Source organism: Pithys albifrons, chromosome 2, assembly GCF_047495875.1.
Source record: "Pithys albifrons albifrons isolate INPA30051 chromosome 2, PitAlb_v1, whole genome shotgun sequence".
Lineage (NCBI taxonomy): Eukaryota > Metazoa > Chordata > Aves > Passeriformes > Thamnophilidae > Pithys > Pithys albifrons.
Window position 1 is genome coordinate 44,205,620 of NC_092459.1, and position 27,224 is coordinate 44,232,843.

General features: G+C 41.2%; 1 protein-coding gene across 3 annotated transcripts in view; it reads right to left on the bottom strand.

Annotated features, from left to right (window-relative positions):
• Nucleotides 1-13,535: 13,535 nt before the first annotated feature.
• The window catches only part of PDSS2 (decaprenyl diphosphate synthase subunit 2), a 123,682-nt gene continuing 109,993 nt past the window's right edge, over nucleotides 13,536-27,224 (bottom strand). Inside the window, exons 7-9 of one of the 3 annotated variants that reach the window (XM_071548851.1) lie at nucleotides 23,592-23,627; nucleotides 14,974-15,053; nucleotides 14,531-14,666 (exon numbers count right to left, since the gene is read on the bottom strand). In XM_071548851.1, the coding sequence (XP_071404952.1) occupies nucleotides 14,633-14,666; nucleotides 14,974-15,053; nucleotides 23,592-23,627 (150 nt within the window). In that variant the 3' untranslated portion in view covers nucleotides 14,531-14,632. Of the gene's footprint in view, nucleotides 14,667-14,973; nucleotides 15,054-18,453; nucleotides 23,091-23,591; nucleotides 23,628-27,224 lie in introns of those variants that run through there. The other 2 variants (XM_071548850.1, XM_071548852.1) reach the window with 2 other exon arrangements.

Consider the following 27,224-nt stretch of genomic DNA (forward strand, 5'->3'; position numbering starts at 1 on the left):
CCCTGCTCCCCACCCCCCGCCCTCCCCGCCGCTGCCACTGGGAACGCGCGCGGTTCCCACTGGAGTCCCCGCGCGCCCCCGCGCCGCGCGCGCCCCGCCGCCCACTCGGCGCCGCGCGGGCAGAGCCCCGCGCGGCCGCTCCGTGCCCCGCCCTCGCCGCGCCCGCACGTGGGGCCGCCACCGCGCGGGGACATGGCCCCGCGTGACGGGACCGGGCGCGGGGACGGGCCGCGCGCTCGCCCCCCTCCCCACCCGGCCCCGCGCTGCCCGCGTGGTCTCGCGTGGACGCGGCGCCCGCGCGCCCCGCGGAGTCCGGCGGCGGGCCGCGCACGTGCGCGCGCGGGGCGGTGCGCGGCCGCGTGCCCACGGCAGGTGACGCGAGGCGGCGGCGAGCACGTGGCCGCGAGCGGGCACACGGCCCCGCATCCCCCTACAAACACGCACACGCCCACCGGGTACCGCCACCGCCACGCCGGGACGGAGGCGCGGGGAGCCAGGTCATGCCCAGGCAGCGCCGGGCTCCGGCAGGGACAGCTGAGGGACCGCTCGGCACTTCCCGAGCTCCCGGCCGCGGGAGCACCGGTGCGGATCCCGTACATCCCTCCCCACGCCGGCGTGCCCGCGGGTGACCCCGGGGCAGCCCCGCGGGAGAAGCTGAGGAGACGCGCCGAGGGTCCCTCGCACACGGCGGCTGTGACACCCGCACGCAGTCCCTGCCCGCACCGGGACGCTCCGGCCCCGGAGCTGCCCGCGCTTCCCAAGGCCGGCGGCACCCGCGGAGCGCTGCCCGCCCGTCTGTGCGTGGCCTTAACGCGGGTTCCTCTACTTATCGCCAAGTAGGAAAGGCCAGTGTTGGGTGCCGCTTTAGGCTTAAGCCTGTACTTAAAAAGGAAAAAAAAAGTTGGTAAGTTGGTTTAATTCACATCCAAGCTTTTTCCCACGCCGGTTTAACACGAGACCGTTTCCATGCTCCGCGTTTGGGGGGCAGATGGCAGCAGTGATTTATAAAACAGACATCGCATTCTTTTTTAATTAAGTATCCTTGTAGATTTTATCTTCCCTGAAATTGACAGGAGCACATAAGACATTACATTAGTCTGCCAAATTATACGTGCCCTTTCTACTAACAGCTTGTAGAAAACCAAACCGTTTCCCAAAGATTAAAAAAATGTGGGAGAGCGAAGTCTGGTTTTGTAACCTATGGCCACTTATGGCGATTATATTTTTGGCTATATGTAACATACCTTTGGAACTTGGCAGCTTTGCATGAAATGTTTTACTTGCACAATGAACTCGGCCAGTGCCGCTGTTCCTAATAAATAGATTAATTTTGATGTTAATGAAAGTACACAGCCAGTGCTCTAATTATATTATAATTGCTTTACCTATTTTGTTTTCCTCCAGAGTGAACAAAGTTAAGTCTAAGATGTTTATAAAACGTGTTTATTATAAAATAAGTAGGTGAGGGCTGATACTGCCATGAAGGGTGATGGATTTGTTCCAGCCTAAAGTATGTATCCAATAGAAATTACATGGCAGGTACACACCAGGAAAGCGGCAAGTAAATGTGAAGGTGGAACAAGTAAGCTCTGAGCGCTGCTGTAAATGTAACAGATAAATAAATCTTTAGTTTATTATCTTTGAAACACTTTTTAAAAATTAAAACCAAATACAAAACCACGTAAGTCAACTGAAAAATAACTGGAAAAAATCTCAGATAAATCTTCTGCCCCATAAATAAATCAGCCCTTGCCTAGACAGTTGCTGTTTCCTTAGAATTGAACAATACAAAGAGTGCCTCTTAAAAAATCTTCACGATTTCAGATTTTTGGTGCCTTTAGCAGCAGTTCTCTAAAATCTTGTTCTTCCACTTAGGTCGCTCTTCTAAATTTAGCATTTGGGGCTTTCGGTGTGTTTATAGTGTCACATTTCATGAATATGATACTAACAGATAATAGTTTGATTTTAACTTTGACTGCTCTTTTTATTCTTATTATTAATAGACGCTGTTAAAAAGGAGCCCTTAAAAGCAGCAACTACCAGTGTTTTAACTCCTCCTCTGAACCACTGAACGAAGGATACATTTTATTAACAAGACAAGTGGTCTGCGGTTAGCGGTTCCTTCTCTCTTTGGAGATAAAGATCTAGCTAACTTTTCTGAGTCTGTTAGCACTAGGAAGGCTGAAGTTTACAGTATGATTTGCCCCCTCCCTTTATTGTAAGGCTAATTGAAGGTTTTCTTAAAGGGTACCGTGTTTTAACACCTGGCCCAGCTGCTAAATATTGTTAGATCTCAGCTAGATTTTACTTGAATGTTTTACTTAGTGGGAGTAAGAAAAGGCAACCATAAGGCAAGAGCAAACCAGTGGAATCCCAAATTCAATTTCAGAGCCCTTGAGAAAACACTTGCCAGTTTGAACTCCACCTCATTTCTGCTCTATAGTGCTGGCCTGAGGCACTGTAGCTACTAGGGACCCAAGCCCAGGAGGAGACCTGAAGGGCCTCAGCTAAGCATAAAGAAGCACGAGCATATTGTTGCAATAACTGTATTCAGTGGAAAGGGAGTGAGTCAAGTTGTCTCCAGGCAATGCAGGTAGCAAGCTTAGATTGGCTTCCCAGCCAGACAAGTCTCATTTTTTTCACCATTTGAACCTGTGCTACACACGTCATTTATTCAAATGTTCATTTTTCCCCTTCTTCACGCCTTTGGCTCAAAAGCCACTCTGTGACACTACGGCAATCTCTGAAAAATTCCAGGTCATCGGGGAGGAAAGTTGTGGTGCTCTAGAAAGAGAACTCTTTAGTAAAAAAATCACCACTGCTCTTGAGTACAACAGGCCAATACTGACTTGACCAAACTGTAACTAGACTTCAGTCATTGCCACCAGCACAGACGTGCTCAGAACCCCCGGTGAGCTGAAAGCCCTGTTTGCAGTTGGAGTTCTCTAAGGGTGGACTATGACAGATCCTTAGACTTTCACCTGGAGAAACTCTAAGGTGCCAGGCCCTCCCCTGGAGAATTCCCTCCCTGAGGTAGTTCAAAGGATCTGGCCAGCTAGAGATTCCCTTGGGCAGGGGTCAGGAATCAGGGTGGCTGGCAATGCTCATCCCTGTGGCAGGCCCTGAGCTGGGAGTCAGAACAGCTCAGTATGCTGAGGGTTGACGTATGACTGACAAGGAGCGGAAGTATCATCCTAAATTTAGAAGCCTTTTTGCTTCCTGTGCTGCAAACATTTGGGATAAGCAAGAATCCAATTCAAAACCTTCAGCAAGGCTTCCTTCTTGAAGATGCTTGCAATAGCCTACAGCACTCGGTAGGCAGAGATGGGGTATGAGATGTCAAAAGCACTTTCAGCAGCAACTACTTTTGGCAGTTTCATTCTGTAAAAAGTATTGCTATGGTACCAGTACATCGTCTATCACTTTTCTCCACCACATCTTGAAACTAGGCCACCTTGCAGCCAGACACAAGTCACAGAGTCCAGAAGGAAAGCAGATGAGAAACAGCATTGTGTGGAGCCAGTTCCTTGAAACTTATGTACACTTTATAGAATCACAGAATCATAGAATTGATTGGGTTGGAAAAGACCTCTGAGATCACCAAGTCCAACCCTTGGTCCAACTCCAGTCCATTTACTAGATCATGGCACTCAGTGCCACGGCCAATCTCAGTTTAAAAACCTCCAGGGATGGTGAACCCACCACCTCTCTGGGCAGCCCGTTCCAATGCCTGATTACTCTCTCTGGAAAGAATTTTTGCTGATCTCCAACTTCAATTTCCCCTGGCAGAGCTTGAGCCTGTGCATCCTTGTCCTATTGCTGACTGCCTGTTAAGACCCTAATGGGAAAACAAGCCCCCACTGCTAACCAGACTTCTTTCTGCTTGCCCTTGGGGTGACTTTCAGTGCTGGCCACACTGTGTGTGCAGCATCAGGGGTGGGTGTCCCCTCCTGCAAGGCAGCCCAGGGCCCAGCAGCTGCTTTCTGGAATACAGAGCACCTTGAGTGTCTCGTATTTACTGCGGGTTCCTGTGGGCTGGCTCGGGCTCGAACGGGCTGGATTGCCCTCTAGAGGGATGATGTGAGGGAGGCTGGCCCTTGCCCCGGGGCCGGTGTTCGACTGGACTCCTAACACCCACTGAGTATGTGGTGTCAGGAGTCAGCCACTGACTCAGAGAAATTGGGCAGGTACATAAATTAGTTAGCTTGGAATTCACCTTAAATTATTTAGGTGTATATTTGATATAAATAAACTTCAAAGAGACTGAATATGTTGGGGGGAAAGAAAAGAAAGCACATAGGTGCCAAAATCTTCTGCCTTATACTGAAATTAAGAGGGTCTGAAAGGCACCATTAAAAAAAATCAGTCCAATTAATTCATCTGATTTGCAGCAAAATATGTTCTGCAATTCTAAGTTTACGAAAACTGAAATATTTAATGGCAAATAAGGTAACTTGATAAAAATCTTTGCATACCTTCATGCTCTTCCCTGCCAGTCAGACTGAAAGGGTATGTATGGACACATTGCACAGGAATATTTGGAACCTTTGTTAGCCCACAGGCAACAGTACTGAACAAGTGACATGCTGTGGGCAATATCCATACATTGCTGTAACCCAGGCAGAAATGAACAGTGGCAGACACCTGAACTTCATTTATAATGATTTTTAAACTTCCTATGGCTGAAAGCAGCGTTGGAGGGTTCTGCCAGCAACATAGTACACGAGTTGGGAAACCCTGATTTAGAGTGCCAGTTAATATAATTACTTTTGTTTTTTCTTGAGAAACAGAATTGTTACATGATACTGTGTTTCTTTTTTAAAAATTTTATAGCAACACTGCTTCTTGTTTTTAGTTACAATTATTAGAAACTTTTCAAAATTGCTATTTAGCTAGACTTCACAGAGTTGGGCAAGAAGTATCACAACTGTTGCTTGCTGAATCAAGGATATCGAAACAGAGAATCCAAATGGCATCTTTGAATTTTAAAAACAAGCTGATTCATCTCCAAGTTCATGTGGACTAGAAATCCTGAGAGTTTAGCTCACAGTTTCAAAAAAATGAACATTCACTATAAGAAAACCCTTTTCTAGCCTGAAGTAGCACCAGACTGTACTGGCAAGACAGCAGATATGTAACAGTTGAGCACCAAAGGAAGAAGAATTGCCTTTAAAAGTTTGAAAAAATTCAGATCAAAGCTGCAGTGGAAGATGGAGTACAACAGAAATGTAAAGGAGCTTGAAGAACAGAGTAATTTAACCCAGTGAGCAACCTGAATTTTCCTTCTGTGCTGCAGCAGCTTACTTAGACATCAGTTGCATCCATAACTGTTTAAAAACTGACAAATCTGAGCAACTTCACTCTTGGAAGCATAAGCCTCTTTTAATCTCTTGGCAATGAAATCGTAGTTCTCTTTACTCTATGCTAGTTCAGCCAAGAACTGCACCATTGTATGCTATTTCACAGCTTTGCATTTAAAAAGAGTAATGCTCACTTAATGCACAGTCATCCTATTATCGACACCGTAACTGGCTTTGAACAATCAAACATTTATCCCATAAAGGTCTGTTTGCCAAGTTCTGCTTTACATCCAAAAGAGGTAAATACAGCCTGGAAAGTCCTTTCTCTCAAAGAGGTCCACAACTCCCAGTCAAGTGCAAACAGCGCTCTTCTTTGTGTGCTTAACACTCAGCGCCATATCTTGCCCATTATATAAAGAATATTCTGGACCTGTTGCATAGTCTCACACCTCATGAAGATACTTAGGTTCAAATGTTTGCAACAATATTAGAAAACAAAATAATTTGTGAAGCAATGTAGAAAACTAGGTTGCTCTGAGAACTCATCTGGCTGATTTGTATTTTTTAAATGGAAGTAGTGATATTCAGACTGTAGGAATCCTCTTTCTTTCAGGTCCTGAAACTGCCTTTCTAGGTTTTTTGAGTTCCAGCTGCTTCTGTCATGACTAACGTGTTATATAGTCCTTTTCACAAAAACATCCCTGTCTTAGAAGCCGCTAGTGATCCTCCCTTCTTGGTTTTTACCCTCATTACTGTTGGGAAAGCTCCTCCTGAACCTTGTTCTTTGGAGCAACGGGAGCCATCCTTTCTGAATTTGCATTAACACGGATCTCTGGTTCATGGCTACCAGATGCCTTAATCCATCTAGTTATAAGCCATCTAGTATAACCCAGTCATACCCTACAGTAATGACTTTGAGAACAATCCTGAATTTAAAAGAAATTTTAGCCAACAGAAATTTCCCTTTGAAATTGGTGAAAATTTAGTCTGGGCTGAATTTTTAATAAAAACTCTTGGTTTGGAGATGTGGGTTTACAAGAAGAACAGAAATCCCCACCTGTTTAGAGATTATTACTACAATAGAATGGCTTTGAAAACAGTTACTTTTCATAGAAGTTTATGTAAGAAATACTTTGAATCATTAGTAATGTGACCATTTTGAGCAGCAGCCGGTTTCTTTAAGAAATACTAGATGTTTAAACCTTGTTTATTTTTCTGCAAAGATATCTTAGCCTATTACATCTAAAAGCCATGTATATTGCTTGTGGGCATACAGGATGTGAGCAGAGCTAGGGACATTCATAGTTTTTATACTTCAGTATAAAATGTTAACATTAACTTCCATAGGTTGACAAAAGTGACAAAATTGTTTGATTAAAAATAGGTCTTACTAATATAGACACTTTTTCTGAAATGTTCTCCCACTATACCCATTTTTAATGAAAATAATGATGCAAGCAACTAAGTGTAATTGTAGAAAATTATTGCTAGTGATTTGCATATGAAATACACACCTTATACAGCCTCTACTAGCATTGTTCAACCAGCTTATAAATAGTACAGCTGAAATGCTGCAAACAGAAAACAGTTTTCGATGGGCACATGCTATGAATGAAGAAATGTTCAGACACAATGTGCAACTTGGATAGCTTTCATCAAAACTAGCCAAGAGGGAAAAATGCCTCATTTCCTAACCATGCTGTGGTTCGGATAAACTGGTCACATATAAAAAGCACCATGCTTATCTGCAGAGAGTAAAGCTTTTTAAAATGAGTGTTTGTATTTTTTCTGGAGGGGGAAAAAAGTAATCTAATCTATTGGTACTTCTTTTAGATTTTTCTAATTACTTCTGCATAACATTTAATTTTATAATTTGACATTTAATAAATGCTAAAATTTGAACTTTGCAGTTGAAGCAAGTAATTTGCTGCAAACATTGAAGGCATAAAAGGTCTAGTTTTAAGATTTTATTTTTGCAAGTAAAATACTTACTGTTGTGTACAATTTTAAAACTAAAAATGTTGACCATTGTTCTACTAATACAGAAGAGTATTTCCAGTCTTTGATATTTGCAGGGAGGTATGAAGGGAGGAAGACAAAGTGGATAGGGTAAAGAAGAATATTTCAAAGCAAGACTTTTTTATAATGTTGCTGCAAAATTGCAATTCTCCTATACAGTCATAGCAAAATATGCCTAAAATGGAATTTTGATAGATAAATTTCTTAAAACTCAGACAAATCTGAGAACTACTGTTTTAGTTATCAGTGGGACACCTGCCTGGAACTATTAGCCAAGAGCAACGTCCTCGTATGATATGATTATTCTTTTTTTCCTGCAGATAGCCTTGCAAATTTACCATGTGAAGTCGGTAGAACACTGCTTTCCAGTTTAGTAAGTAAATCATCTTGATGCTATTTCTGTTTTGGAGAAAACAGTTGCCTTTCCTCAAGAGATGCACGCTGACAAAAGCATTTTGCAAAGAAGCATGAATTAAAGTCAGCTTCATGCACTGCAGAGAAGGAATCTCCTACACAGGGGGGAGCCCGAGCATTCTCTGGCTGCTGTCAGGGGCTGGGAATACGCAGCAACACAGGGAGCTGCGGTCAGTCCCACACAACTGCAAATGCATGAAGAGGTGGACACAGGTGATTGCATGAGGGTTTGGTGTATTGATTGCCAATTTGTTTGTCACCCTCTTCTCTCTTTCACAACAAGGTTTGTGTTTCATCTTTTGGTTCTTTTAAAGGCATTTGCTATCAGAATTTTAGCTTAATGGCTACTTTCTCTTAACTTTAGAAAAACAGGCTTAACCTAAAAGAGGAACATGTGAATGCTAATTATGTAAATAATTAATGCATTTTAGTGATTGGTTTCTGAAAGGATAAAAAACAAAAGATAATTTAATGCAAGGCCGTCAGAACAGATGACTTCCAGAACTAGAAATATTCTTTCCTTTGAACTGCCCTGAGAGACTGAAAAGCTTTAGCTCTTTATTGTCTGTAAGACACTGCAGGTAAAAGTACTTTGAAGACTACAAAGAATAAAAAAAGTTTGATGCCTCACTCTTCTGTGAGATTGAAGTAGCTGATAAGAGTAGTGACAAGTAGTAATCTGACCCAGAAGCTATTTCCTTGACAAATCTGCAGCATGGCACAGTTGCCCGAGTTAGCCTCTTGCGTTGATGAAAATTCAAACACTACCTGCTCTGAAGAAAAAACCAAGGGGAGATCTCATCAGCAGGTTTACCCCTGGGGATGCTGGTCTGGCATCTTAACACCGCTTGGGGCAAGAAGCACTCCCCAGCAGCTCCAGAGAATGTTTCCTTAATGCTTCCATTAAGCCAAAAAAAGTTTTTTAATCTTTTAGCAACTTCTATCAAGATCAACACTAAGTCAAATATGGGCCACCTGTGCACTCTTAATTGCAAACAAGATAAGGCACATGCAGGGTTACAGTAAGAGAAGCACAGCCAGCTGATCAGGTATGCCAGGCCATCAAATCCACGCAGTCCAATAAACCTGGTAATCCCTTTCCTTCACTTGGCAGAAGGCACAGCCCCTCTATTCCTGGACAGTGTATTTATTACCTGATTCTTCTATTTGCAAACCAGAAGCTCCTTATTCGGGTCAGAGGGAATATCAGTCCTTTTATGCTGTCTGGGCAGCTGCCCAACAGCAACCAGAGTGCTCATTTTCCTGTACGGGCCCTTTTTGGCTACCTTTATTCCTTGCAATTTATATATCTCAGCTTTCATGTTTGAGGCATCCTACTTCCTCATGTTCTCCTCCTGGTCATGCAGACAGAACCAGAGGGTGGCACAAAAATGTGCCCATGGTAGCCTTCCCTTTGAGCAGCAAAAGATCACTTGTTATTCCAGATAATTGCTGTCATGGACAAGGATGAAGACATACTGTATTTGAATAGCTGGAACTGTTAGGACAGTCTCTTCCCAGCTGAGACACAGACCTGCAGGGTTGGGGTGGAAGAGAGATTCTCTCTGAATTGCTGCAGCAGGCTGGCCAATCTACCCACAGCTGGGGCCTTGATGTTTGGCCAAGTCATTAGCACCAGGGTGCTGGCATATGTTGACCATGTGCTCCATGCAAACTTCCACCACATGGACTAGAGGCACTGGACTTTACCTGGGTCTTCACAAGCCTGGTTGTTCAGACTGCTGATAACCTCTAACACTAATTCCCTCAGACACCAGACGCCACTCCAGGTGGTTGTCCACCCTTGCCTCAATAGTTTATGACATCTTTCTCAAGGGGATACTTTTCCTTGGCGCTCAACAGGAGCTGCCTTCAGAGGCTGCTGATTTTCACTCCTTTTCCAATCCCCTTGTTGATGCCCCAGTCCCTTGTGAGGGATCCCAGCTGCTGAGCTTCCTTGCTCTCTAATTCCTGACTGTTGGCTCCAGTATCTCAGCACTGCAGCAACCAGCCGATAATTAGCTTAGCAAGTTGATGGCTATAATCTTAGTGTGTATCTTGCAGCTTACTCAGGGATAAAGAGCTGATTTCTGGCTTGTTCATGACTTTTCTCTCTTTCTCCTCTTGTTCTTGTGACTGTTCTGCTGCACAGCTGGCTGTCTCTTCAGCTCCTCCTCCTGCTGCCTCTTGGGAGAAGAATCCTCTGTGATAGAACAAATTGTCTTCTGCCTCCATTGTTTCTTCTTGACTGTAGGGGCAACTGATACATTTGAGAGTTGGGTCTCTGGCTTAGCCATGGTGACTGTATGTCTTCAGATCGAGAGACTGCCTGTCCCCTCCTAGGGTGCTGAACAGTTCTTGGCAGGCTTAGGCCAGGCCCAGCACTGTGAGAGAAGTTGTGTCCCTTTAGCATAGCCAGGGCATCCTTTTTTCAAATGTTCTGTCATGTTACCAGCATCCTGTTCTTGTTTAGTGGTCAAGAATCACACCAGAGATAAAAACTGATCTAGATACCTTGCCACCCATGACCACACGGCCTCAGGGCACATCACTGTGTGATACTCCTAAATATTCAGTTAATCCTAGGAAAAGCTGGATACAGATTCTTGAGACACACAGATATGAGAATTCTGATTACCCAGGGGTGTTCAAAATACTGGAGTCATTGTAACAAGGTGGAAAACACTGCCCTGCAGGAGAGGAAGGGGAAGGTGCCATTCTTTGTTTCCTCCACGAACTGTCTCTCGGAGGAAAAAGGTGTAATTGTTAATTATCTCCATGAGATGGTTCCCAAAGTACTGGGACAGCAGCAATACAGAGCCCAAATATCAGGTTTGGCTCAGGGCCAGGGCTTTCAGTTTTCCAAGGCAAAACCCAACTGAGTGCTACACAGCACCGCAAACTGCAGAAGACAAATCCAGTCTTCAACAAGCTCTCAAATTATCATGCTCTCTCTTGAGCATGATAGAGAATGGGTAAGGAAACAAACCTGCATCAAGAATCAGTAAGTCAACATCACCACAGACAACAGCCAAACAGGTATAGTAAGTTTCCTCTAGCACACTACAGTCAAATGTCTCATTATTTTGAGCCCTCTACCCTATCCTGGGTACCAAAAAGGACCCTGGTGGCTGGCAGCTAAGCACCTCACAGCTGCTCCCTCACTGCCCCCCACAGTGCAATGTTCTCTAGGCTTTAAGTTCTGTTTAGTCAAAGGATGGATACAGTCCCTTATAGAGGTAATTTCTAGGATGAGATCAAGCACATCTGGTATTAGACATGCCTAACCAAGTTAGATTTGGTACATTCCACTCTCTGTGCCCTGCACAGAGCAAGCAGCATTCCTGTCCATCCAGCTGAGGGGAGATGGAGGTTAGAAGCAGACAAACAATGTTTTTTTGTCATAACTTTCTCCTTTAGTAAAATACTGAATGTGAAAAATCATTCAAAGAGTGTTCAAAAGCAGGTGAGGAGAGTAAAAAGAGATGCTTTTAATAACGTAAGGCACTTTTAGTAGTCTGCTTCCCCTTGATATCTGCTAGTACTTCAGCTCAGCGAGCATGGGTGGGGGCAAAGAAACTCAGACCAGAAGAGAAAAAGCTCTGTACTGAAATACTACTGTCCCTTGAACAGTTTGAAGCTACAATCTTAAAGGTCAAAACTGTTGTGGGAAAGTGAAATTGATGCCACCAATAAAAGACATATTTTTAGTATATTCTTCTAAAAATTTGTAACCATTAACAACAATTAACAGATAGGAAAGTGTCTCCAGAGCAGAGCAACAGTGAGAGTATTTGTGGGTTAAAGACAGTTTAATAGATCAAATAGGGAAAAAAATGAAAACAAAACAATGAAAAACAAGTGATGCAAAAGTCCTGATGCCCAGGACAGTTTTCAAGCAACAGACTCCCTGAAACATCCCCAACACCCCATCCCCAGTTTTTATTGATGAGCATGATCTTGTATGGTGCAGACCATTCTGAGGTCAGTGGAGGTCAGCTGTTTCAGCCATGCCCCTGGCCCACAACCAACCTCCTCAGTGGCTGTCAGAGTGAGGAGCAGAGAAATCCAGTGCAAACACTGTCGAGCAACATTCTAGGATGCTACAGAGAAAATTAATTCCATCACAGTAAAACCCAGTACACTGGGCTGTTTTTTTGAATCTAATTTGGCTTAAAAAGCAGTTGGTACCTTGTCATGTATTTTGGGCATCAGTGAAATGGTCCAGCAGTTCCATACCAGGGATAAATTCAGAGAAGCAGCCAACTGAGTTGAGTAGCTGGGTGACTGAAGTAAATGGTGTGAATACCTTCCTCAGCTGCCCCTCAGACCACAGGCCACCCTCTCCCTGACCTCTTTTTAAAGGTAGGTAGGGAAAAGGAATCAAGAAGACAAAAATAAGAACAGAACAGCCTTAAGGTTACACCATTATTCTGAAATTACATAAGGTGTGAGGAGAATATTAGTACACAGAAATTACTAATTCACCCAGAGTTTGACTTTGACAGACTGCTATAATAGTTTCCTTGTAGTTTACCTGGAGAAAACAAGACAACAAAAATTTCTAATTACAGACAAATATCTTAAATATAAGATTACTTAATAATATTGATAGGGGACAATTCATGTTATTCCCTTTTTTAAAATTAAGGTTGAATAATTTAAGAGCAATCACAACAGACTGGTGATAAAAATACAAAAAAATTAATTTTGATGATTTCCCTTTATTAGTAACAACTAAAAATAAACCCTTGTATTTTCATGAAAAAATAAATCAGGTGTACATGGTTTTGCAGTGTGTTTGATGTTTCTTTCACACAGCTGAGGTGAGGTGACTCAGAATATCTCCAGCATACCTAAGCTTGCAGCCTTAAATCATTATGAACCAATTAACATAGATGCAAGACAAAGAGAAGATGATGTATGGCTCTTACTGTATGTAATACATAAAAACCACAGCCAAAGAAAACTGAAATATGACTCTGGTTCAATGTAGGTCTTTCTTTCAAGCATGTTTTATATTAGCAGAACTTCAGGGAACTTCGTAGGTAACTGCCTGGGATATTCCATGCTTCTCAGTGCTTCTCTGCCATCTCCAGCCTTCCTGTTGTGGCAACAACACTAACTTGGGGAGAACTGCCAGAGTTTTGGGAAAAGAGAAAATGCCAGGGCAGGCAAGAAAGAAAGTGCAAGAAAGAAGGGGTCTGGTATTGAAGCCATTCATCACAATAAAGTGAGTCCTGAGTTTGGGATGCTGCTCCTAAACAAAGATTGCAACTCAAGGTTGCTTATTATACATAAAATATTATGCTATGATGTAGGCAGAATGTACACAGAGTACTACATATATTATGCAGGATGTATTTTCAGTGCATTTTGAGAAGATAGCATTTTTATTTACATTTTGCATTTGGTGGAATGCAACATGCTGGTCTATGACAAACAAGCTGTGTGACAGGGGAAGGGAGTGCGGGGAGAAAAGGAGGGAGGAGAGAATTTAACAGAAATAACTCCACTTAGTGTTTGAGTGAGGGATGTAATGAAATCTGTTTGCTGTGCTAGCTGTCTCCAGATTGGGCTGTAATTACACCACAGAAGGAAGAAAGGTAGCTGAGTCTCAATCTAGATCATTTATGTAAACTCAGCCTTCTTGTCAACGGCATTCTCAGATTGCATGTGTGCAAACCACAGGAATCATCTCCTATGAACAAAACAGAGACGGTCTCAAATTGCAGGCTTCTGATACACCTTATATGCTGCCCCTAATTGGACTGGAAAATTCAACACACTGAGGTTCAAAACTTCTCCAAGATTTCCTGCATTTTATTCAGTGCAGTGACTATTCAAAGAGGAGCATTTCTGCTTCCTTTCTGCCAAAGGCTGATGTCTAGCTTTACAAATTAACATTTATTTGGCTTAAATTAACACAAGTGTAACAAACATAGGAAATTCTTTTGTGTGAGACTCTGTTGAAACAAACTTTTTGATCTGAGGGAGGGATATTCCCTCCCCTAAAAGAGTCGGAAAAACCTCATTCTTTGACCCAGAGTAATGTATCACAGAGGCACGGTATAAACCCCAGGCAATCAGTTCCCTTAACAGAGCCAAATTAATATTTGATTAAATATTTTAAAGCTCCTACTTACCATGCTTGACACATTTTCTCAGCAAGTTTCTCAAATACAGAAATCATTAGGCACAGGGTAATTTTATGTTTTAATACATAAAAACAGTGTGAGGAGACACGACTGCACAGAGACAGAGAGAGGATTTTCCCCCATTAATCCCCCGAACTGCCCTTCTCTTTGGATAAGCGGGTATGTTAATTCCCGGCTTCGGCAGCTCACTCTCTCTGGGCAGGTTTGAGCGAGTTTCTTGTGACACCTGGATCTTCACGCCCTTCCATCCCTCCCTCCCTCCATCCCTCCCCTCTGGCAGGAAAACCACCAGCCTCCGCCCTGGCGCCGTCCCCGCTGGTGCCCAATCAATATCGACTTATTTCCTGTCCATTTGCTGAGGTCACGGAAACGGGACTCATTAATTATTTCTACTGGTGCAGCCTCAAGTGCGCTTCTGGCACGACAAGTGAAAGCTTTTTGTGACCTTTTTTCTTTCTGCTCCCGAATTTTCCTGGTGGTGGTGGTGGCAGCAGCTGGCACACGTTCCTCTGCCAGGGTGGGACCATGAGATGATAGGAGGTGTGAGGCATCGCTGGTGTCCCCACCAGAGTGCGTCCACCTGTGCAGGGAGAGACGCTGCTCCTGGAGCGGCAGGTCAGGGAAACCTCGTCACGGCGTAGACAATGTTGGCCAAGGCATCCCTGGCCTCGGAGGGAGGGAAACGCTCCAGGGCTGCCAGGGCTCTGTTTCCGTGGCAGCGGCACAGGTCGATGGCAGAAGTCACACCTTTTCCAGCCCTGATCGCTTCCTGCAGCTGTCAGAAAACACAGGCACAATGGGGGTGGGGGTGGTTCAGCAGGAGCAGTGCCAGCGCGCACAATTAGCTCTGGGAGCACAGGGCTTCCACCGCCCCTTCACGAGGTAAAGGCAGAACCGAAGCCATTACACAAAGCCCTTAAATCCTCTCAGCTGCTCTGTTTGGCTCCCCACTACAGGAAAACTGTGCGTGATTTACACTACATCACCCATTACTTTATCCCCTGAGCGATGCTGGCTTTCCAAAGGGCACATTTAAATAAAAAAAAAAATTAAAAAAAATAAAATATCTGGGCATTTCATACCTCAGCCACTGCCTGAGAGCTTTTGTGCAGAACTGGCAAACCAGCCACTTGCTCACACTCTTGTTTTCTGCAGTCGCAACCTGCATTTCAATAACACCCATCTCAACACCTGTTTTTGGAAACCGGCATAGGATGACACACGTTGAACGCCTGTCTTTTGTAATACAGGTTTCTATTTCTAGACCACGTGATTACATTTGTCACAGTGGACAAAAGGAAATTTTATCAGTGAAATGTGTTAAACTATCATACTGAGCTACATCCATGCAAACTCCACCTTCTCAGTAAGGCTATGGGATTTGACAAAGGCTGGGTGAGAGAAAGAAAATATTTTCATGGAATAACAGACATTTCATGCAAGCTGCTAGAAAGATTTGGCACCTAAAAAACTTGGGTAAATGACAGGTTAAATTTCCTATGAAATAACGTAAATAAAAATTAGAAACACAACATGTTTTTTTCCCAGTACCTGCACTTAGCTGAAGCTCCAAATGGCAAACACTCTTATTAAGGGCTTTTTTATTTTTAATTATTTTTCTTGAACAGCATCATGAGATTGTCATGAAAAACTGTTAATGTTTTCCACTCTAAAATACAGGTGTTCCCAGACCAACTCTAGCCTGATGCTTCATGCCAGAGCCTGGGAACCAAGGCCAGGTGGATCTTTGGGATTTGATTATTTCCAAAAGCATTATAGAATTTCATGATCTTTAACTTGCCCTACCGGGTTTTCACAACTGTGTTACACCACTGTACCAGCTTTCAAAAAAAGGGACTTTTCTTGGACATACGTATCTACAGTAACGAACTATACAAGGTTTTATAAGTCATGTTTTCCACCAATACACAGCTCATTGCTTAATTAAAAAATACATTAGTATGACTTTACCTATCTAGTATAAATAAAAAAAATAAATCTAAGATATGATCAAATTGTAAGTCACCCACTTTCTATACATACTTGTATTCATACAGAATGAACGACACTTCATTTCTGAATACAAACTGAAGTGGATTCATTATCTGTATTTAAAGATGAAATTAGCTGAAAGCATATTACAGCATTTGAGTGTTCAAGTCCCGGTTCATAAAAATTTTATTCTCAACTTCAGTTAGAATGTTCCTGCACTGCATGCTGGAAAGGAACTTGCCCTGAGGCATAAATGCATTGCACAGCTAATTTGACATGTCTTCTAATGAATGGGAATCAGCCACATATCCACAGCTCTGCAGCAAAGGTGGGGGATAGGTGAGATGAGGTGCACCAACATCATGAAAAGGTGTCTCTTCCCCTTTCACTGAGGTACAACTTTGCAAGATAGTAAAACCCAGACATCTCAAAGCAAACTGCTTCAAAAGCTTATTAAAAAGGATTAGCATGCCTTCTAATATTCATGTAAGTACATATTGGGATGTAAACAGGAAAGAAAATAGCTCCTAGAAAGTCTTCAAATTGCTCAAAGGTCAGAGGAGCTTAGCTCAGGCATATATAACTGATTGCATATATGCACCATGACTTAGTTGAAACAGCGCAATCTGGAAAGAGGGAGAATCCTGACACAAGGACACAATCCATTTACACGCTTGTCTTGTGTAAGCCCTCAGACACACGTACTGCTTTGAAGCCAATACAATTGCAAACCTCGTGTCAAACTATACGCAGAGGAATCACTATACAAAAATCAGACTAATCCACTATTGAATGTTTCCAAGCCAAGTTCGAGGAATGTCAAAATGAAAAACACCTGCTTTACATGGCAGCTCCTTCCTCAACTTTTCAGTTAAAGATCATCATATGTAATGAACAATTTACAGTTCTGAAAAAGTTAGCTGTTTTATATTTCATGTGCAGAGGCAGCTGGTCACCTTAAATAAGGATACACAGAGGAAAACCAGTCTGAACTAACCAGACTGCATGCTACCTCCATCTCAGCTGGGGTTGTAAAAGGGGGAAAAAAATACAAATTTGGCTTTTTGTAGTGGGATGGTTAATTAAAGAAATACAGAAAATAACTCCATAGGAAACAAGGCTTTAGTAACTCTGCTGTATGCAAAACCCCATTAATTTAAGACTTCAATTGTACTCTCCATTGTAGCTCAGTTACACTTTCAGACCCTCTCTCAAATTTTGAGCTTCAATAATTTTATGTAATGAACTTCATAAACTAAGAACACAGAATACAAAAATCAATGTATCCAGTATAGAGGTATTATTTTTAAACTTCATGTGAATGAGAGCAGCTGATTTCTGCAGCAAATACACAGAAAAGCAAAATTAACTGCTTTTATTTCTTTACTTTATAAACTGCTTCATTAATTTCTTTTAATACAAGAATCTGCTCATTTAGTCTCTACTTTTATATGGCATAATTTTGTGCATATTTCCACTTGTAGGAACAATTTAATCCTCACAACCTTCTTCAGAATGACATTCAGTAATTAAAACTGAATACATGTCAAAATACAGATTGCTTAGCCACACTTTTCTCCAGCTGAATGGCTAGATGTGCTGGAATGCTGCATTCTTACTTCTAAGCTTTTGTTCAGACCATTGGCACTACAGCCCTACACAAAGTAATTAGATGGTGATGGTGAATCTCAAACCAACTGCTAGTTTCACATATGGTACTAAATGAACATCCCAAAGATTTTGCCTCTTACCAGGCTTGACCACACTCCACTAGGTTCAAATCAATGACCAACACACCAAGAGAGGAGCACATGCTACTTTTTCTGATGTTTCAGCTACACTCCTTTTCCTTCATAGCTAGTTACTGACATACTTTTTTTTTCTTTTCTTGAAGCAGTGTGTCCTTGAAGCAAAGATCATCAACTACTTCTTGGGCTGTGCTCCCACATGTATTCAGCAAGCAATTACTGCCCCTGTTTGGGACTGCTGGGACTGTGTCTGGAGTGCTGTGCCTTATTTTCGACTTCCCATTAAATGAGACACTGCCACACTGCAGGAAGTGTAGTGGGAGGCTACTCAAATGACATGGACCTGGAGCAGCAGATGCTCTGCAAGGATACTGCCTAGTTCAGCCATAAGAAGGCTGTTACTGCTGTCCCAACTACCTCATGGGCCAGGAACCAGAACTGGGCTCTTGTCAGAGGTGCACATGGAAGGGATGAGAGGTAACAGGCACAAGTTGCAGCACAGGAAGTGCTGGTTAGACCCAAGGAAATTCTTTTCTACCAGGACAGAGGCCCAGCACTGGAACAGGTTGTTCAAGTTGTGCAATCTCTGTCCTTGCAGATACTCAAAATTTAACCAAGCAAACCCATATGGCCTCTGCTTTGAACAAGAGGCTGGACCAGACATACCCTAGAGGTCCCTTCCAACTTAAATTATCGTACAGTTCTGTGAATAAAGTAGAGTTCAAAGCATTATGTTTCCCAGTCCATTTGTTTCAAAGAGGCAAAGAGAGGATTTCTCATCCATACCAAGAAGTTAAGTATTTTGCCTTTCAGACCAACTGCTCTGGATTGCTGTTGGACAGAACAGCTGGTCTGAGGGCAGCAAGAGGTCAAAGGGGCAAGTTGGGAACTGCTGGGTTTTCGAGACTGAAGAATTAAAGGAATCAAAAACTAAGCAGGTGTTCAAGTACAAAGATAAGTAATTTCAAATTTTCTCTGCCAAGACATTTCTGCCTCACTAGCCAAAGGAAAGAAGATCCTTTGTAGACAGTGCTACCTGCAGGAAACAACTAATTGGGGGCGGGGAGACTCCCTGGAGATGTGGAGAGTATTTTGACTTTATGTGCAATGGGAGCATGAGAACATTGAAATTCCTGGTGGTTTTTTGTTTGTTTTTTGAATAGTCAAACTTAGGATTAATTATTTTGATGGCAAGATATCAACATGTAAGTTCAGAATTTTTTGATGTGTTCTTTTCGAAGAATGATCCTAAACCAGCTGAGTTTATTATATACTGAAATCTTCAATCAATGATGCATTCTCTCTGATACTGAAGTGAGCTAAAACATTCTACCTTTCTGCAGGGCACAGTACTTGCTGAAACAAAAATTAACCCCAAACCCCAAAATCTAAATTGATCTGTGGCTGAGCTCCTAAATAATGCTCTAAGTGTCTGCAGTGTTTTGCACTGGCTTTTCTAAATTTGTTTTCCCTTTTGTGGCAACAGCATGCTCAATAGGCACTGGTGTTTTAGACTGCTGAAATGTTACCTCAAAAAGGTACCAACACGTTTCACATGTAAGTAGATCAATTTTTTATTTTTTTTCCCATTGTTTTTCTAAGTACTTTGGAATGTTTCAGCATCCACTCTTGGAGCTTTTATGGCTGGACATAGGCTTGTGCTCTATCTTCTCAAAATGGGCTGGACAATAATTTATTTACATCACTTTGTAACATGACAAGATTTTAAATTTTTTAAAAATCTTTGTTGGCTACATGCAGCTAAAACTGGGGCAGTATTTATCCAATATTTTAGAAAATATTGGATTTAGAAAATTTTTCTGTACAAAAGGTAAAAAAATGCATCTTCAAAGGGTCCAAACACTCTGCAGAAACCTCTCTAAGCAGAGTAGGATTTATTTTCCTTACTCGTCTGACAAATAGAAAAATTTATTTTTACTTCAAACTAAACCCCACACTATAAATAGGATGAGACTAAATCTGGAGAGGGCCATCCCCAAAAGCAGAGGAAAGACAGCCTGCTTACAGGGAACACTGCTGCTATACATTTCATTTAATATACTTTGCCAAAAAATTATGAGTCATCCTGAGACACTGATTGATTGTAAAGGTTTTTTTTGTTATTTTAGAAGAGACACAAACTCCTCCTCCATACACCTTTCAACATCTTTCATAATGAACTTAACAAGACCTACTACCTTTTAAATCTAAACAATGGTACTTTGTGATGACTTTTTACCAAAAAGCATAACTTCCTTAAATCCAATTAATGCAAATAGTGACTCATAATGTCATCTTAACACACACAAGCAATCACCTTGATATTTATGTTTAAAAATGTGATTGGTGTTTGTTTCAATGAAACAAAAGTTGTGCTGGACTGTCATCTCAAGTAAGTGGGAAAACACCCATGGATTACCAAGGTGCAACTGATTGTTTGTACTGGATGTACACCTTCAGATTAATTAAAAAAAATAAGAAAATTGCTTTATCTGAATGGTTTGGCTGCTTTTGTACTAATACATCTAAAACCCCCCATCTTTATTAAATCACTGACACTGTATTAAATCACTTTTATTGTATGTAACAAGAAGATCTAAAACAACATCTGGCAGTGGTTGCTCCAAAACAAGTAACACAATCTTCATGGAAAACCAACACAGCTCATAAGAATCTACTAACAGCAACCCTCTATTTTTAATTCTTTGATGCATTTCAGGAGAAAGAGAGTGATTAGTTGATAACCTACAGTCCCATGACATATTTCATGGTGATTCTCTGGCATTTAAACTAAACCGTGGGACTGCAGTCATTTATCCCATGTTGCTGCAGGACCTGCATCCAGCACAGCAGCAGGACGAGTGCACTCACACTGGGGGTCAGCAGTGAGGTGGGGAAGGGCAGCCACGCACCTCTTGCTAACACAGCTGTGTTCATGCTATTTATTAGCTGCATGACAGTCGGCTACCACTGAGAAACCTCCCTCTTTCCAAATGTGACTTTTCCCATTTTTCTCCTCTTTCCTGGCAAAAGGGAAGTCAAGACTTAGTTGCCATGCAGTGTGAGTGGCTGGATTTACCCCTTCTTGACTCATGTGCATTCAGCACTGTACAAACTGGTCCCTGTGTTGATGTCATGCACAATATTTCAAATACAAATCAACAAAGTATGTCACAGCATACTATACCACACTACATCATATTCCCATGCCAGTTTGAATGAGAGGCCTCTATGGCAGACAGAACAAACAGACAGGGCTACAGTAAAAAAAAAAGTTTTGCAACGTCCTCTTTCCCTTAATTTATCTTTTAGAAAAATAACAAATCCTTGCACAGCATACTCATTGGCTGCAAAAACACAGGATTTATTGCTTTATTTAGTGTTATCTTGTAATTTTTGTAGAGCTTTGGCCAGAAAGCAGGATTTATTCCTGGCTTTCTCATTTCTGCTACTAGTTCTGCCTTTGTTACACTCATTTAATAAGTCTGTATAATGTCTGGCACCATTAAAGCCTTGACTTTAGCCAAGTTTTTAATCAATATTACCAAATGGTAAGAATTAAATTGAGAATCTCCATTTGTTTCAGAATTACACAGCTTATCTTGCATGCAAAGTAGATGTAAAATGGGTAAAAGCTTTTTGACTTCAAAAAGTCTGAGCTTTTTGCCACATACAAATGAGGGTGACAGTAAAGTTGTTTCTTTTAATGACATACACGAATTTTATCCTTGCCATACATTGGTATTTTGCTCTTCTTTTTATCTGAGAAACAACACTAAACCAGCTGAAATTACTTTTTCATCTCTGTAAGAGTCTTTCAAACACCACAATGATGGATCAATAATTTGCCTGGATGTGGTGAGATACTATGGGAAAAAACCACAGTGAAGCATTCAGATACTAATGTGAAAAAACATATTCAGAAACATAGATCTTAATCCTTTTGTGATAGCAAAATCTTTCTGATAAAAAGATTGAACAAAACTGGGAGGAAAAAAGTACTAAAACATTTTGCAGAACATAGTGAACTTATTGACATGACAATCTCAGACCTAATGAAATTAATAGGAAGTATTTCACTTCTGTATTTGAGCCAGAGACCTCAATAACTTGCTAGTACAATGCAGATTTTTCTGTCAGTGAAAAAAATCAGAAATAATATTTTAATATAACATGTATCAAAAGAACAATTCAAAATTCTTCATCATCTTAATTTCTCAAAATTGAAATAAGACTTGTGCCTTTTAAGGAGGCACATTAAATGGGTGGATCTCAATTTCTTAATTATCTCCATTATTTTAAGAGAAAGCACAGTTGGTAAGGTAAAACTTTCTTAAGAAGCTATACAGGTAATAACTTTCTATACATGTATTTATGAGTTTAACTAAAGAAACGACATTTGCATCTCAATTAAGGGGCACTGAAATTCATAATAAAAATTAAGAGAACAGACATAACAGACATTTTCAAAAGTTCTATGACTAATTTTGGTGACTTTTGCTTTTACAAAATAAAGAGGAGGTATTTTGGAGACTCAATGAGAAACAAGCCCCCAGATTTGATTAGGAATGTTACAATAATTTTAGCAACAGAACAGAAATATGAGAGAGGACTGTGATGCTGGGAAGAAAAGACTGAGCAATGTGCAAAACACTGATTCTGGTGATGAAGGAGAAAAGACAACACAACACAGAGCAAAAAAAGAAATAGTCATTTGTACTGCACACGTCCTCTAAGTACTGGCCGAGTTACTCTGCTGGGGTGACCTACAGGTTACTGAGTTCATTTAACATAAATATAACTAATGACCACTTTAATATTCAACCAAGAAACAAAGAAAAGAACGATGTGACATTATTGAAACTGACTCTACAGAAACCAAAGCTGATTATTGTTTGAGCTCACAACAAAAATCATGAATTTTTCACTATCATTACTAAACGCATGGTTGTACTTCTGCAAGAGATGATTACCTTTTTAAATTCTAAGAGGAAGGACAGAGGTTTTTTTAATAACGCAAATCACAATTTTTAAAAATACAGAATAATTTAAATAATCTGACCTGTACTTGTGTGTTAGCCATCCATACAAGCAGCAATCAGTCAGAGCTGTGACACTCTTCAGGCCCCAGTCCGAGAAGCAATTCTCAATCATGCATGTGACTCAGTAATTTATATAATATTATTTCCCACTGATGCTGAACTGACTGGGCCTTCATGATCAGAACAAGTCAGGCTCATGCGCTCAATTGGGGGCACAATGTCATCATCTGTCCCCACCACAAGCATGTTGTGCTCCAATATTTAACCAGGGGAACCTTCTCAGGAATGTCCTGCAGCATTCTAAGAGCTGTAAGGTGTCCCAGCTACCTCCGGTAGTTAAGCTACTTAGTTAGGTCTGCCTTTATTATAAAGCAGTAGCAAATACAGCGGTGACTCTGCTGGGAGTTGAAATGAGGCCTGGAAGAAACGCACATTTTTATAAAATGTGTATGTATAGTTTTTAATAGATGGCATGGAACAAGGGCGAGATTAAAAAAAAATTAGCAGCATACTCTACCAATATAAAAAGATCACAGGTAGGATTTAATGTGCAAATGACTCTAGGAAAAAAAAGACAGCAAAAGCCATCAAAGGCCTGGTTTCAAAACTGAGTTTGGGGAAGTAAACGGAAGAAATAACAGCAAAAATGATTATTCAATATCTACATTATTAAATTATTAATATTAAATACATTATTAAAATACTATTATTAAATATCTACATTTGATAGTTACAGTACAGCTGTCTATGACTGGCTTTTTAAAATCAAGAAATTGCAAGACCTGTTCTCTCTCCCTTCATATACGCACACAGAAATTATAATCTAACTTTAATAAGGAAGCTTCTCTCAGCTGTCAAGAATACCCTTAAAAATATTTTAGAAAACATAAAAAATGAGATATAATGACATTTACCCACCTTCTTGTAGTCCATTATGTTTCCTTTTCCTTGTGCCTTAAAAAGAAAGAGATTTTATATAAGACATTACCTACTGCAAACTAGACTTGCAAGAATAAAGAATGCATTTAAAGGAGCTACTACTTTAAATATAACTGACATTCTTCAGGAATCTCACACAGAAAATCCTGAAACACAACCAAATGTGTTACAAGCTTATATAACATGGTTCTTTTTCAGATGAGAGCTGCAGACACTCAATGCAATTTTTAGGCTTTTTTTTATTATGACTTGTAGTTAAACATTTGTTGAATCCAAAATGTTTTGGTTTTAAGAAATCTTGTTTACATTAATTAATCTCTCCCTAAGATCCTGAAATAAACTATACTTCATATCAGCAATAACAGGACTTACTTTCTTAAAAGAGAACTCTCTGTATATCTATAGTGTTTTGCACTAGGTAAGAGTTTAGAGCTCTCAAAAGGGGGATGTTGGACACTGTCAGTGCTCTTACAATTGTGTTAGAGGAGCTTTTGGTTTGGAATTGTATTTAAGCATCAGCATCACTCTTTAAATAAGAGACATACACATAAAACCTGCAACTCCTAACACATTCAGAAAGAAGTATGAATAAATTTTAAATTTCTTCTTGCCCAGATGCAGACAAGTACATAGTATACCCTGAGATAGCTCAGCTGGTTAGAGCATGTTGCTAATAACACCTAATGCTGTGGGTCTGATCCTTGTACAGGTCATTCACTTAAAAGCTGGACTCAATGATCCTTGTGGGACCCTTCCAACTCAGAACACTTAGATCCTGATGAATAGTTACAGAAATCCAACTTCCTCAATTTTGTCACAGGATCATGGAGAAGAGATGTCTTTCTCACTCAGTGGCAGTGCTCTGGCAGAACCAGAGCATTCCTGCTTAACCAGACTGAAAGCCCTTCCCTGAGGTCAGATCCAGCTGTGCCATTATCACTTTATCCAACCACAGCTCTTCTTTTTTCAGGTACACTGAGGAAAAAAAATCAACTGCTTCTTTTGCTCTAGCTTCCACAAACTTCAGTTCTTCTGGAATGTGCCGCCTGAAAAGATGTAGATTAGGACCACTACCTCTGCATGTCCTCTGTGGGGACTTGAGAGATCAGCCAAAAGGAGCAGACCAGTTGGCATACGGAGAAGAGCTGAGGCCCGCACTATGTGGCAAGCACAGCTTTAAAAAGATGTTGCCAGGATGGCACAGATTTGAAAAATAAATTAAATTTTGTAAGGGAGGAAAATTAGAATAGAGAAAAGAACCAACAGGAGACTAAGCAAACTGAAAATGCAGAAAAGCAGTAGATAAAAGAGCTGATTCCTCTGAAGGAAAAGGGGACTGATTCACGAAACCTCTTTCCTTCTCTCTTTAATCTTCTCAAGAAGAAGCTTTTCTGGAACGCATATTAAGAAAACAGCCTGATAGCATTTGGGAGTAGCAAAATAACACTGCCAATAACTGCTTCCTTATTTGTGTATTCCCATCACTTTGATTTGCCAACTTTTATTCACCCAGCTGGATCTTTCAGCTTCTTCAAAAAATATCTAGTAGTTATATTGTATATCAATACACACCAAAAGCTCGTTCCTTAGCAAGTGATTGCCTGCATGCAGATTCACACTGCAGCAGAGAATCTGAAAACATGTTTGAGGAAGATGATTTTCAGTCTCAGCAATACCAGAAGAGGTGTGCTCAGAGTGCCTCCTCCTGCACTTACACTCATTACCAACAGCAAGAATATTTTCTGGTGGTCTGTTCCTGTCAAGCATTCAAGTCAATGGCAGTTGTGCTTCTTCAAGCAGCAGCCTTACCCAATCTGACTCCTAAGCCTTCTTTACTACAACTCCACCTTTGCTTTTTTTTCTTTTTTTTGTATCCTCACAGTAGTTTGGCTCTTTGCCTTATTCTGACCCGCATCTCAGACACACAGATCTTTTTTAACTCTTACATCAGACTTGTTCAACTGGTTAAGCTTCTGACAGGACTTCACATGCTTTACCTATTGAAACCATACAAATGACATTGCACAAGAGTGTGGCTTATGAGCGTACTGTTATATTCACTGACAATATGAGAAAGTCTTTGGTTTGGGTACTTGGCCAACACTGAACATCACATAGAATCACAGAATCATAGAACTGATTGGATTGGAAAAGACCTCCGAGATCATCAAGTCCAATCCTTGGTCCAACTCCAGTCCATTTACTAGTTCATGGTACTCAGTGCCACGGCCAATCTCAGTTTAAAAACCTCCAGGGATGGGGAATCCACCACCTCTCTGGGCAGCTCATTCCAATGCCTGATTACTCTCTCCTATTGCTGAGTGCCTGGGAGAAGAGACCAACTCCACCTGGCTAGAACTTCCCTTCAGGTGGTTATAGACAGTGATGAGGTCACCTCTGAGCCTCCTCTTCTTCAAGCTAAACAACTCCAGCTCCCTCAGCCTCGCCCCATAGGACCTATGCTCCAGTCCCTTCACCAACCTTGTTGCTGACATAGTGAATGTGACTATGGATGATACCTCAAAGAGGTTGTAGTCAATGAAAGATAATTTCCTTTTCTAAACCAACACAAGTCAAGAAAGGCTCATGGGCAAGATGTTTCACGTTGCAGTGAGCAGTCAGCAGTAGTAGTAGTAGTAGTAGTAGTAGCAGTACAGTATCAGGTAGAAAGTATGTATATTCATATGTATAAAATAAATGTATGAAGAAGCAGTAGATAGCAAATACTTCTGCATAGTGCCTGTCACTTTGCACCCCCACTCCCTTCACAAAGAACTGCCTCATTGTTTCTATAATGCCCATTTTTGGTATGAAAATTTAGTAACCTAGAGTCCTGCAACCTCCTCTAGATTCTGCAGATGGGAAACTGTTTCAAAGCTTTTATACACTGTGCAGTGGAAATACCATTATTCTCCAACTGCAGCAATCCAAATCCATTTACATTTTATTAGCATACAAGCCTTTTGTTGTGACTGTAGAATTCCAAAATTCCTCATCACACATTATGAACTACCAGCCCTTAATTTCAAAATGACAATAGGTTTGCTTCACTTTAATATCTCCCAGCTCCATACCACTGTGTGCCTATAGATTCTGCATATACTTCCCAAAAATTTCATTGCTGAAGAGAATATGCCCCTTGCTTTCAGTATGTGAAAGCAAGCTGCAACCTGGCCATCATAAATGTAGAATGAAACAAAGCCCAGACTCCATGCCCTGTACCTGAGAGTTCTCCTTTTAAACCAGCATGGAACAGAGACATTCAACAAACACATCCTGAATGAATATGCTTGCACAGATCCAGCTCCTTATTGAAGGCAGCAGCCTTTTTAACAAAAAATCTGTAACTACAAGCAGGAGTTCCAAATGGCAGTCATTACTGTTGTTTAGACAGACAAAACATGTCCAACTGATGCAGGAACTCAACAGAATGCTTAATTTTGGCCATTTTGGTGCCCCCCCCCTCCCCTCCCCCCCGCTTTCCCTTCTTACTGTCTTCTATAGTTACCTATTTGTGTTTCAGAAACACCCATGAAACTATTCATGGACCTGAATCCTGCTGTGGTACAAGACAGCTACCATGTAGCTATCTTACTGCCTTCCTCATCCAAG